Source organism: Schistocerca serialis, chromosome 7, assembly GCF_023864345.2.
Source record: "Schistocerca serialis cubense isolate TAMUIC-IGC-003099 chromosome 7, iqSchSeri2.2, whole genome shotgun sequence".
In the NCBI taxonomy this organism is placed as follows: Eukaryota; Metazoa; Arthropoda; class Insecta; order Orthoptera; family Acrididae; genus Schistocerca; species Schistocerca serialis.
The window spans coordinates 473,302,837-473,317,196 of NC_064644.1; the positions used below are offsets into that span (position 1 = coordinate 473,302,837).

The 14,360-nt window shown below is 40.4% G+C and overlaps 1 protein-coding gene across 1 annotated transcript in view; it reads right to left on the minus strand.

Annotated features, from left to right (window-relative positions):
• Nucleotides 1-14,360, minus strand: part of LOC126412095 (dmX-like protein 2) — a 370,418-nt gene that overhangs the window by 128,576 nt on the left and 227,482 nt on the right. Inside the window, exons 43-45 of the mRNA XM_050081514.1 lie at nucleotides 12,533-12,765; nucleotides 7,790-7,965; nucleotides 2,468-2,610 (exon numbers count right to left, since the gene is read on the minus strand). Coding sequence (XP_049937471.1) covers nucleotides 2,468-2,610; nucleotides 7,790-7,965; nucleotides 12,533-12,765 — 552 coding nt within the window. The remainder of the gene's footprint in view (nucleotides 1-2,467; nucleotides 2,611-7,789; nucleotides 7,966-12,532; nucleotides 12,766-14,360) is intronic.

The window sequence follows — 14,360 nt, forward strand, 5'->3', positions numbered from 1 at the left end:
GTCCTCTATAAACACGACGGACAAAATGCACACCACGTCGTTCCAAGTCGGCTCTCAGCTAGTCATCGGATTGCAACAAGAGGTCACGATGGTAAATAATCCCCTGGACCATATTTAAGCTACTGTGGGGAGTGACGGTAACAGGGATGTCACCCAGCTTATCACACAAGAGCAACGCCCGTGACTGGGCTGGGGAGGACGTCTTGAGGAGGATGGACCCATTCCTCATTTTTGACAACCCCGCCACTTCCCCAAACTTATCCTCCAGGTGTTCCACAAAAAACATAGGCTTCGTCGGAAGAAAGGAGTCACCATCAGTCCTGCTGCAGACAAGGTATTGCGGTACGTAAGGCTCCCGCTTGGCACTAGATTGGCGTCCCTCCCATGGCGCAGCCAACGAGGGGAACGTCTGAGGGTCATATTGCGCAGCATCGAAGTCGACTCTACCTCGCTTAGAGACGCTGGTGGCCGTGCGACCACCAGCTTGGTGTGATTTATTGCGCTTCATTGCGCCACATCTGCCCAGATGCCACCTACTCCGAACGAGGGCTCTCCCCAAGGGCGCCACCCAGCCAAAGCAACGGGTACCTGGCCGATATCCCGTTGCCCGGAGTCCCCGTGCCCCAGACAAGATGGGCACATACTCCTTGGCATGCATGGGGAGGAAACAGCTCTGGCATCTGTAGTGCGATCCCTGCGTGGTCAGGGGGCTACCACCAAGAGGGTACATGACGACCCCACCACAACGGACTGGCTACCGTGTTGGATTTTAGGTGTTGAAAGGGTCCACAGTTGTCGTGGGCGCTAAGAACAAGAGTGCGCAGAAGGCGAGAAGGAGACAACCCAGAAGATGTTGGGCGTAGTCCCCCCCCCACACGACAATAGGTAACATGCAAGATGGTGGAGCAAGATGGACCAATAGAAAAACACCACGTAAGGTGTCCTTCCCCAAATGGCACGCACTAACAACGGAAATTTGGAAAAAAATAGGTTAAACCCAAGAGGGGACCATCACAGAAGGCCGAAACGTTTGAGACTCCTTTTAGTCGCCTCTTACGACAGGCAGGAATACCGCGGGCCTTTTCTTACCCCCGAACCCGCAGGGGGGAGTGCCTTTGGAGGATCTTTCAAAATGAGTACTGAAAAAGAGCAATCTAGACAACACATAGGAAAATAGTGAAAAATAAAATATGCTACACAGGGTATGATGAAATAACTCTAAAGCATTTTTCTTGCTCTTTATACACTTATGATCATAATCATCATCTCTGAATTGAAGCCGGCACAGTATTGGTTGCGCAAACCTAGTTCACACTCAACATGTGAAGACCGATAGGAGCAATCTTAATTTGGAAATGTCTTTGTGGTTGCTCTCACCAGCCACCAAGTCAAATGTCAACTTCGTTTGTGCAGACAGTACTCACAACATACTATCTTTGATCTCTGTGAACCCCTTCCATATCCCTTGGCCTCACAACAGGTAAGTACCTCTCATCCTGTGACCAGGGTGACCTTTCCCCAATTTATCCCTCTTTTTCTCCTTGAGGATGAAACATTAGTTTTGAAAACCAGGACAGCGTATGTACTTTTGTATGCATCTACCAGCGGCACTAACATTTCTCTTGAAGATAAGTACTGGCCAGCATTTCTATCTCATAATTTTGTGGCATACATATGAAGTATGTTAAAAATCAAAGCAGAACCTCTCAATGTCCACGAATATGGGATAGAGAGCTGAAAATAGAGAGAGCATATTTACTACTGAATGCAGGAGGTTAGTGCGAAGGAAAACTGTGGACTTGGAATAACACTTACATTAACATTAGAAAACAAGAAGAAAGAAAGAAAGAAGAAAGAATTGGATGGATGTGAATAAGCATGAATGTTGGAGCTTTGTGGATGCTAGGTGAAAGGGCATCATGTAAGAAAGTAAAATAAAGTGACAAAGAATAAAAATGTAATGGTCAATCAGTGTACCAGAAAAAAATTAGCAACATGAATAATAATAATAATAATAATAATAATAATAATAATAATGCCAATAAAGAAAAAGGATGGCATTAGAAATTAAGTATATGATGGAAGTATAATAGACATAAATGAAAGTTGAGGAGAGAGCAAGCAAATGGGCCATAAAGTAACCTAAGAGTGTTAGCTGTGTAGATGTGGATAGGTACACCACTCCCCACAGTTTAGCAGACACATACAGATAATATCATCTAAAAATATCTGTGTAATACCAGTTAAGCAGCTGATTTAGGCACTGGAAAAGGGTTGCAGTAACAGATGAGAATGGACATCATGGCAGTGCAGATGACAAACCACAGAGAATACATAAGAAAATGTTTCACAGATAGTCTGAGGGATGCAACATGTCTGGTACTAAATTTGTTAATTCATGATAAGAACATTGGTTTCATAACTGGTGACATTAGGATGGAAGTACAAGAAACAAAATACTACACACCTGGCCATTTTGCAGGTTGTGTTGTAACTTGTAGAGGCTCATCGCTGCTGTAGCGCCGACGTCGACTGTGTCCAGCAATCAGGTGACTACTAGTGTAGACTGAATTAAGACGTACCAAAGATTCCAAACCTGAGCTCTGGTAGCTTTAAAACAGACAAGCACTAATAGACACATGAAAGAAACCCTAAACAAGCACAGATTACAAGGTAAACTTGTTACATTTATGATTAAACACTTTGCTCTAATAGCAGCTGTCACTTTACAAAGAACTCACATAACACAACTGCCAAATTTCTACAATAGAAAATTCAGAATGGAATAATGACAGCATTATGAAATAGATTGCTACTGACCATATAGTGGAACTGTTGAGTTGTAGACGGGCCCAACAAAGAGACTGATGAATCAGGGTGTATATGTGGACAAGCAAAAAAAAATTCCCTGATGTTTCCCGGATTAAAATACACCTTCGCTCGCATGTAAAAACACACTTTTTCCGTGTTAAGTGACTGTATATTTTCCCAGCAAAACTTATCAATCCCTTGAATGGTTATGGGTTTATACACGGGCGTTGAATTTCCCGGCACTTTAGAAAATGAAACCCAGGGAAAAAGACACATTTTGGAGATATCTTTGATGTGCAGCAACATGTACGCTGCGTATTTTCGTATTACGAAAGTATACATTGGAATTCCACCAAACACCGTGTGTTACTTTCCAAATCATTGAAATCGAGATTGCGATGCGCTTTTTGTAAGCCAGTCATGGCTCATATCACGTGATCTCGCCAGACGATAACAACGGATATTCAGAGCGTAGGACACATGATGTAGTCAGCCAACAGCAACGTCACTGTTAAGTAGCACGAACACACAAACGGGGAAAGTTAATAGTTTAAATTATTATACATAGTGTTGCTACAAGAAAAACAATGCGTTCACATATAATATTGGTCTCTAAGGTTAATAAGCTACAAGAGAAGCTAAGCTTTCACATATATTGTTGATCTTTTTTGCGTGTGTTACATTTTAAGATATATCACACAAATGTGCCAGTAAAATTTTTAACAATGACATAAATGTCTGATCTTCAGGGTTCGAAATTCTTCTAACAGACCACCATTCGCTATATTTCCCCGCGACCTGTTAGAAATAGTTGCCAGACAACGCATATAACAGGCGACATCGTGCTTGCGCAGCTAGCATGACGTAGGAAGCCCGTATGTATGTAGGCCTACATGTAAAACATTGAAAGATCATACATTATGTCATAAAAGAAACGAGACATCAGAGGACACTCCAAGAGCATGGGAATTTCGTGAACCATACTAAAGTGTGCACATTTAAAATGCATACTTAAAGTGCACATTCGTATATCCAGATTCCCAGTGAAGTAGACCTCAACCTGATATTAAGCTTTTCAATGCGGTTTTTGGGATGTAAATTTTCTTGGAGCACCAGTTACTGTATTATAACATGTTTGGTTCTTTATTATGGCATAATGCCATACGTGCTAGAACATGAAAACGTGCACTTGAAATGAAGCGAACAGTTGAAACTAGCCAGTACTGTGGAATTAAACATTTCGTTTCAAATACATTGACTGCCTCTGCCGAAAAGGTTAATGAAAGTCAAATTTCTTTAGCAAACGGACAAAAATAACTTCATTGTTCGGTAAGGCAATTAATGCTTGACTGTCAGAAAGGTGGAAATAAAATAAAATCTGAAACTAATGACACATTTTAGCCTTCCGTAATTATGTGAATGTGTTTTAATTCACTTGATAGCTCCCGGACACAGATATCAGTTTTGTTTTCATTTGATGTGAGAGTAAATGAAGGGGAAACAGCAAAATCACTAAATGTAAACACGGGTCACGTGGAGACTACGCACTATAACTCAGACTGCTTTGCGCATCAGCCTCGGATCTCAATTTCTTTTTTTTTTTAAAAAAAAATAAAAATAAAAAAAAAAAATCGAATTTTCAAAAATATGCTCATCTTGTAGCGCACATCTTCCTGAGAAGTCTGAAACATAAAACATACATGTTCGAGGAAATGTAAGACATGTTGTTTGGTCTTAAATGTGCCAAAGTGCAGTGCCACGCCCCTTCAGACAGCATACTTCTACCGCACATCACTGTATTTCGCTCCGTGGAATTTAAACGTGTAATGGATGATATAAAACTATATTCAGCACAATGGAAATTGAAATGTCCTGTGGTGCCTCTCCTGCTCCCATTCGGCCAGTTTGACAGCCAGCCCCTCTTTCTTTTTTTTAGAAAAAACCTCGCAATTAATAGCGAATGGTATCATTTGTAATCGGGAGAACAAGAAATCTTCAGAAAATATGCACTCTTTATTGCCTATTAGCTAATAACTTGCTGTTTTGTGTGACATAAAATTAAATATAGGATACATAAAACCAGTAAAGACAAGAGACAAGCAAGAAAGTACACATTTCTTCAATTCTTAGCTCCTAGCCTTTTTTTCCCTCTCTAATCTTGCTATAGCTTTACATGGCGTGCTTTCCTTTGTGCAAAAGAATCTATTACCTCATCAAAGTTGGTCAAACGTTTTGCTACATGAAAAATCAAAATGTCGTTATCTAATACTGAAAAAGCTGTCGATACAAATAATACCCAAGACTGGCATGCTTTCATGATTTGATTACATCTATTTTGTCACTATCTGTTAGATAAAACAAAATAGGCCTTTCTAATATTGCAGCACTTTTGTAACACACACCAAATAAACGAGACTGTTTTGGCACAAATGGTCATTTTTATAACACGACAGAATATAATTCACTAAGTACCAATATCAAATGCCTATTAGGCCAACTACAAGCAAAAAGCTTTATATTAGGAAATAGTTTCACACTGCATTCACATGCACCAGTTTCTCAAGCATGAGATCAAAAAATAGTATTATGAAATTTGTATATAAATTTGGAATCGTCTTATTCTTCCATAATTTGTGTGATGTCCCCGTTTATTCTCCTTCCTCGTTCTAACAAACAATCTTGTCATCACCAATTCTGCAGCTATTCCTGCCATTGTCAAAATTTGTTACCGATTAACTTCACTAACCCGGCCAGAATCACAGGTTTAGTTATCCAGCAATTATTCTCCGGTTAGGCATTGTTACGTGTTCATACAACACGTTTTCCACACCACTCGCGTTACTTCCAGAACAGAACTTCAGCGGCTGCTAGCCGGGGACTGTACACCTGGTCCTTACTAGTGTAGTGATCTGGCCAAAAATTCTGTCAAAATTTCATTTTCTTGGATACACCGAGAAGATAATACGTTATCTTTCTCACCTGTTATTCCTGTTAGTCGTTTATTTCCATTCTGGTAGTCTGAATCTATGAATTTCGCTAGGAATTATAACAACGCTGATCATTCGCAAACCCAATCAACCACACAACCAGACGGCGATTGGCATTCATCCATTCGGCCTTACTCCACTCAGCTCGTATAGCCCCGTCCCCTCTTTTCTGCGGAAAGTTTATTTCTAGATGCGATGAGGATTCTCCTGATATAGACATCATGTACACTATGCACGCATTTAAAAATCAACTTATGATTCATTCAGAAATCAACTTAAAATGTGTTCAAACATGTTCAAAAACCAACAGGGATGCGTTTCAAAATCATATGAATAACCGATAGACCAACGGGCGCTGGATGCTAAACGCTTTGTGGAACAAGCTTTTTTCCCCTCAAGAATATGAATTTGGCGCCCTCCCTTTTCCCGGTAGCATCTAGCTGCTTGCTGCGACTGCTTGCACAGCCAACAGCCACATTCCTGTAGCCAGAAGCGGGAGAATCTACTGCTCAAATGCGACTCAACTGCGGACGTGCATGAGCCCACTCGTGACTGCTAAAACGAATCTAACGTAAACAGTCGTGACTTCACGCTCATCAGAGGCAATTTGTTGTTATGTGTGTGTCACTGTTGTATAAGGCACATTTCCTTTGCAATTTAAGTTATTTTCGTTTTTTTCTCTAGTTTATGTTTAGTTGTTGAAGTGTTATTCTGCAGTAGCGGGATACAGTAATATCTTTGTTCGAGAATTGGTTCTTACCAGTCAAAATTACAAAAATTTAACAGAAAACTAAAACACTGAAAAATTCCCAGAAATCTAAAAAATTCCCGGGTTTTTCCCGGATCTCCCGGTTGTCCCAGGTCGTATACACCCTGTAAATAAGTAAGCTTTCAGCCAAAAACCCTTCCTCTGATTAGAAATGACACACACACACACACACACACACACACACACACAAATGAGTGTGTGTGTGTGTGTGTGTGTGTGTGTGGTTTCAAAATTAGAACACTTCTGGGCTACAAGCTTACTTGTTTACCAGTCTTCTTCTTGTGTCTGTCTGCAACTCAACATTTCCTATATGGTGAGTAGCATTTTATCCTCTTCATAAATTTGTCAAATCTCTCCAACACACAGTCACAGAAGACATGTTATTCACTCATCATTAATGTATGGTACATCATTGACTCATCAGTCTCACGAAAAGTGCATGCATGACACTTTTTAAACTGATATACATTTTATTAACAATATTATAAGTAAGAATATTTCATGGCCACAATGGAAACTAAGCCATAGCACAGAACTTACTCATGGGCAAAAATTTATATTCTAATACTACATGTACGTATAACAATTGGTAGAAATAAAGACAACACAAATGTATCTCTCAAATCAAACAGATGAAAGATATCATTTATCTTACTGAGAATGTAGCATTTGCAAATGAAGATGGTACTAACACATATTGGGACTGTCCAAAATTTAAAATGGGTATGTTACCTACATAAATTTGAAGAAATTTTTCTTTTATTTGCACAAGTGTAAAGTAATTTCAAATCCATATTGCTTCAATTGCCATAAGTACCAAAATTTCTTTTAGCCAGGTTTCCTGTTGCCAAAAGATGTCAATTTAATCTTATCATTCATAGATTTACAGTCAACTCCATGACTAAACAATGCAATTTTAGTTGTTTTTATTTAATATTGAACTCAATATTCTTTTCTGTTCGATGAACATTTGAGCTTATCTCTAAATGTTCGGCACGCAGCCATACTTTACTTACCAAATTAAGTTAATAACCTACGAGTCAAATTGTTCCATGTAATTACAACACATTGGGCAAGTCACCCATGGATCACATACTGTCTAACTACAGTTGACTGCATGACTATTCACATTTAGAAGATCTGTGCAACAGTTCATGCTGGTAACAATCCAACTGGTATAAATATTCGTCTTATCAAATAATAAGTTTCTTGTACAACAAACCTGTCGAGATGTTGCTTCACGATGAATGTGTCAGAGTCACAAAGTGACTGATATATACACGCTGACAATGCAATAGCCAGATCACGCAAAACAAATACCTCACGGAAGTTTGTGTGGGAGGGAGTAGGTGGCCTGCGGATCTCGATTATTGTCTGAAGAATATCATGTGCCAGGGCCTGTTCGGAGCAAAGCAAATTAAATAAATGTAATTATTAGGGTCAAGAACATGTAAGTTAGATACTCAAACACAAATTTACAGGTTAATTTAGGTACTTCCAAATTTCAAACAGGTACTGTACTACTATCCTTAGTTGTAAATAATTGGCTGCAATGGAGCAATTCTGGGTGGTGGTGGTGGTGGTGGTGGGTGGTGGGGTAGAAGGGGGGGGGGGGGGGATTGCATGGAGAGGAAACATTACAGGTCTGTTGGATGAACAAAAATCCTTGATCTTCTTCATGGAGTGGTAAATAATAGTAAAAATGTTTCACATAAGTTACGCTAAAACTATTTCTATTAGACAGAACTGTTAATGACACACGAGATGGACAAAAAGCTACTTAACTGCTCACGTTTTAAGGAGAATAAAAATGAGAACAAGGATGGACTTGAAACACAGGAGAACAAAGGAAAGACAACACTTAACAATGAAACTGTGCCCGCTTTTCTGCTGCATCACTGCTTGAGCAAAGAGATATATTATTTGATGTGTCAATTAAGGGCTAGGAAGCTGAAAGCCTAAGAAAATATAGGCAATATTTGGAACACCTTGAAAACACTGATCACGCAACACACCGTTATTCTGAAGCGTTAGCTTTTTCGTTCAGTTTTCCTCATCACCACCATCATCATCAAGACATTTGATTCACAAGTTATATCTAAAAAGTATCCACACACTCCCAAAAACACACATTTTTCATATTATGTGCATTGTGCTGTCAGGTACTCCATATCACCAACCTCAGTAGTCATTAAACATCATGAGAGAGCAGAATGGGGCGATCTGCGGAACTCAACGACCTCAAACATGGTCAGGTGATTGGGTGTCAGATGTGTCATACGTCTGAACGCATGATTTCCACACTTCTAAACATCCCTAGGTCCACTGTTTCCAATGTGATACTGAAGTGGAAACGTGAAGGGACACGTACAGCACAAAAGCTTACAGGCCGACCTCGTCTGTTGACTGACAGACTGCCGACAGTTGAAGAGGGTCGTACCGTGTAATAGGCACAGACCATCACACAGGAATTCCAAACTGCATCAGGATCCACTGCAAGTACTATGACAGTTAGACGGGAGGTGAGAAAACTTGGAATTCATGGTCGAACAGCTGCTCGTAAGCCACACATCACACCAGCAACTGCCAAACAACACCTCACTTCTACATCTACATCTACATCCATACTCCGCAAGCCACCTGACGGTGTGTGGCGGAGGGTACCTTGAGTACCTCTATCGGTTCTTCCTTCTATTCCAGTCTCGTATTGTTCGTGGAAAGAAGGATTGTCGGTATGCCTCTGTGTGGGCTCTAATCTCTCTGATATTATCCTCATGGTCTCTTCGCGAGATATATGTAGGAGGGAGCAATATACTGCTTGACTCTTCGGTGAAGCTATGTTCTCGAAACTTTGACAAAAGCACGTACCGAGCTACTGAGCGTCTATCCTGCAGAGTCTTCCACTGGAGTTTATCTATCATCTCCATAACGCTTTCGCGATTACTAAATGATCCTGTAACGAAGCGCGCTGCTCTCCGTTGGATCTTCTCTATATCTTCTATCAACCCTATCTGGTACGGATCCCACACTGCTGAGCAGTATTCAAGCAGTGGGAGAACAAGCGTACTGTAACCTACTTCCTTTGTTTTCGGATTGCATTTCCTTAGGATTCTTCCAATGAATCTCATTCTTGCATCTGCTTTACCGACGATCAACATTATATGATCATTCCATTTTAAATCACTCCTAATGCGTACTCCCAGATAATTTATGGTATTAACTGCTTCCAGTTGCTGACCTGCTATTTTGTAGCTAAATGATAAAGGATCTATCTTTCTGTGTATTCGCAGCACATTACACTTGTCTACATTGAGATCCAATTGCCATTCCCTGCATCATGCGTCAATTCGCTGCAGATCCTCCTGCATTTCAGTACAATTTTCCACTGTTACAACCTCTTGATACACCACAGCATCATCTGGAAAAAGCCTCAGTGAACTTCCGATGTCATCCACAAGGTCATTTATGTATATTGTGAATAGCAATGGTCCTATGACACTCCCCTGCGGCACACCTGAAATCAGTCTTACTTCGGAAGACTTCTCTCCATTGAGAATGACATGCTGCGTCCTGTTATCTAGGAACTCCTCAATCCAATCACACAATTGGTCCGATAGTCCACATGCTCTTACTTTGTTCATTAAACGACTGCAGGGAACCGTATCGAACGCCTTGCGGAAGTCAAGAAACACGGCATCTACCTGTGAACCCGTGTCTTTGGCCCTCTGAGTCTCGTGGACGAATAGCACGAGCTGGGTTTCACATGACCGTCTTTTTCGAAACCCATGCTGATTCCTACAGAGTAGATTTCTAGTCTCCAGAAAAGTCATTATACTCGAACACAATGTGTGTTCCAAAATTCTACAACTGATCGACGTTAGAGATATAGGTCTACAGTTCTGCACATCTGCTCGATGCGCCTTCTTGAAAACGGGGATGACCTGTGCTCTTTTCCAATCCTTTGGAACGCTACGCTCTTCTAGAGACCTACGGTACACCGCTGCAAGAAGGGGGGCAAGTTCCTTCGCGTACTCTGTGTAAAACTGAACTGGTATCCCATCAGGTCCAGAGGCCTTTCCTCTTTTGAGCGATTTTAATTGTTTCTCTATCCCTCTGTCGTCTATTTCGATATCTACCATTTTGTCATCTGTGCGACAATCTAGAGAAGGAACTACAGTGCAATCTTCCTCTGTGAAACAACTTTGGAAAAAGACATTTAGTACTTCGGCCTTTAGTCTGTCATCCTCTGTTTCAGTACCATTTTGGTGACAGAGTGTCTGGACATTTTGTTTTGATCCACCTACCGCTTTGACATAAGACCAAAATTTCTTAGGATTTTCTGCCAAGTCAGTACATAGAACTTGGTGTAAGGAACATAAACACTAGATGATTGAACCGTGGAAAAAAATTGTGTGGAGTGATGAATCACGGTACACAATGTGGCAGTCCGGTGGCAGGATGTGGATATGGTGAATGCCCGGTGAACATCATCTGCCAGTGTGTGTAGAGCCGAACAGTAAAATGCAGAGGCGGTGGTGTTATGGAGTGGTCGGGTTTTTCATGAAGGGGGCTTGTACCCCTTGTTGTTTTGCATGGCACTATCACAGCACAGGCCTACGTTGATGCTTTAAGCACCTTTTCGCTTCCCACTGTTGAAGAGCAATTCAGAGATAGAAATCGCATCTTTCAACATGCTCGAGCACCTGTTCATAAAGCACGGCCTGTGGCGGAGTGGTTACACGACAATAACACCCCTGTAATAGACAAAAAAATGGCTCTGAGCACTATGGGACTTAACATCTTAGGTCATCAGTCCCCCAGAACTTAGAACTACTTAAACCTAAGGACATCACACACATCCATGCCCGAGGCAGGATTCGAACCTACGACCGTAGCAGCCCCGCGGTTCCGGACTGTAGCGCCTAGAACCGCACAGCCACCGCGGCTGGCTGTAATAGACAGGCCTGCACAGACTCCTGACCTGAATCCTATAAAATACCTTTGGGGTGTTTTGGAATGCCGACTTTGTGCTAGGCCTCACCGACCGACATCAATCTCTCTCCTCACTGGAGCACTCCGTGAAGAATGGATTGCCATTCCCCAAGAAACGTTCCAGCACCTAATTGAACATATGTCTGCAAGAGTGGAAGCTGTCATTAAGGCTGAGGGTGGGCCAATGCCATACTGAATTCCAGCTTTGCCGATGGAGGGCACCGTGAACTTTTAAGTAATTTTCAGCCAAGTGTCCGGATACCTTTGATCACACAGTATATCTTATTTCCCTGAAATACCTGTCCCACTGCTTTACCTGACACCACATATGCAAAAAGTTACCAATCAAAATTCACTCTCAATATTTGAATGACAATAAGAACATAATATTCTTTACAATATTTGGTTGGTGTCAGAAAGTTATCATGGATTCTCATCAATTCTATGTACTGTACAGAGAAAGTGATTTATGAATTTTCACGGTCAGTTTAATGTTTTACTGTTGGACAAGTACATACGTAATAAAATGAAAATGTACTTACTAAATGGTGTAAATTTACCGAATAAAGAACCATAAGTTTTGCTTAAGTATTTTTCAGAGGAGGTAAACCACGAAGTTCACAAGCAATTGCTTAAAAATTCACTTCTTAATTAAATTCAGATGAATGCCAAGAAGCTTATTTAAATATCATCATGGCCAGTTTCTTGAATTTCCTTGAAAAATTTTAGGAGGCAAATCTTTAATGATATCACTCTGAATAATAATGTTACATAAAGCAAAAGCTCTTCTCTCTTTGAAATCGGAGTCATTTTACTAACTTTTTTGCAATGTTCAGTCACAATGAACTTTAATTCAACATGCCACTCCTTGTGTGATAAGAAACATTCATTATGCGCCTGCCAAAAAGTTTTCATTTTCTGCACCAACAGGAAAATAAATAAATTATCACCTTTCAGCCGTCTGTTCGCTTACCTGCAACAGCCGAACAGGGTCGCCGACGACAGTCTTGTTAGACGCAACACTAGCAGATAAAAGAGGGAGTGTTGTTGGAAATGGAAGTGGTGATAACAACGTCTGCTGACTCTTGTCTTGCTGAAGCTCCTGCAGCAGCAGAACAAGCTCCATTCGCACTGATGCCAGTCCACCACCACTGGCACCATGCAGGCTACAGTAACTCTGTAGTGTTCGCAAGAGTGTTTCATTGGCTGCAATGAAAATTATGGATTAATTTATTAAGCAATACATGTATCTTTTTGTGTCAAAGCATTTAAAATTTAAGAGAAATGTTGTTATGTATCTAAATGATTAATAATGTCTCAGTATCTAAGGCAGAGACAGGAACAAAGACTTCAAATTAACTACTCTGAAAGAAACACTTATATCCCATGCAGCAAGCAAAGCATTTTTTTTTTTTGTAATTGTTTAACAGGCGTGCGCAAGGAACAAAGTGAAAACTGTGTATGAGAAGGGAAAGTCACAACGCACTATTTTTACGAACTGTCTTCTGATTTTATGCAGCCAAGAATTTGTCACAAAACCTATTAAAACATATATATGATAATGTAAATTCATGGATGGTTAGAAAATAGTAATTTCTTACTTGTTATTTACTTTCACCACTAACTGCAAAGACAAAAGGATGAAAGTAAGATGGTATTAGCACTTATCTTTTCATTCTTCAGCAAAAATATGAAATCACAAAAAGACACTGATAAGAAATATGTGCACACTGTAAAACTTCCTCTCAACCTAAAGAAGAATTTTAAGTTATGCAGTTTCACATCTACATTTAATGATACTCCGTCCTGTCAATCATCATTTTCAATCTTATACTAAAATAATTGCATTTCTATTATTCACATTGCTAACTAACAATTTCCCATGTGAATTAAATCAAAAGGAGAACTCACTTGAAAAAAGTATAAAATTTGGAGACGTTTACTTATAGTCTTCTGCTTTCTACCCTTACCGAACATATCCCTCTTTTTTCTCTGACAAAGGACTTGACAGTTCCAAAAGCTAAGATTTTTTTACTTTAACGTAAGTACTGGCTTGTCATTCTGTCTCCTGGTAAATTTATGATATTCTGTGTGAGTGGTTCTCCTGCACTGAAATTCACCTTCCAGTAACAGCAGCTTTATGAAATGCAAGAGAGATAAAGCAACTTTCAAACATAGCTCAGAGTAATTTAATGTAACCACTGACATGCTACCAATATTAACATGATTTTACAAAATTACACAGCTTTATAGCCTATCCAAAGACTATACAACAACAATCGCAGTTTACGTTCTTCAAATCAATACAGAATTAGGGCAATTACTAATTAGACAGAGGAAGGAGTACAGGATAGCCAATGTGTGGTGGTGGTGGTTAGTGTTTAACGGCCCATCGACAACGAGGTCATTAGAGACGGAGCGCAAGCTCGGGTTAGGGAAGGATTGGGAAGGAAATCGGCCGTGCCCTTTCAAAGGAACCATCCCGGCGTTTGCCTGAAACGATTTAGGGAAATCACGGAAAACCTAAATCAGGATGGTTGGAGACGGGATTGAACCGTCGTCCTCCAGAATGCGAGTCCAGTGTGCTAGCCACTGCGCCACCTCGCTCGGTAGCCAATGGGATTAAGAAAACCTAGATATTTAGCTACAAGTGAATTTTGCATTTGCGTTTCTGTATCATAAAGGTTTTAGCAACAGGGATTGCAACTTGACTGTGAAATCTGTGTGTTGTCCCTTTATGACAATGGGGAAATGCTGACTAGACAGGAATTTCTTCTTCTGGGCAACAGAAGGCAGTGGTG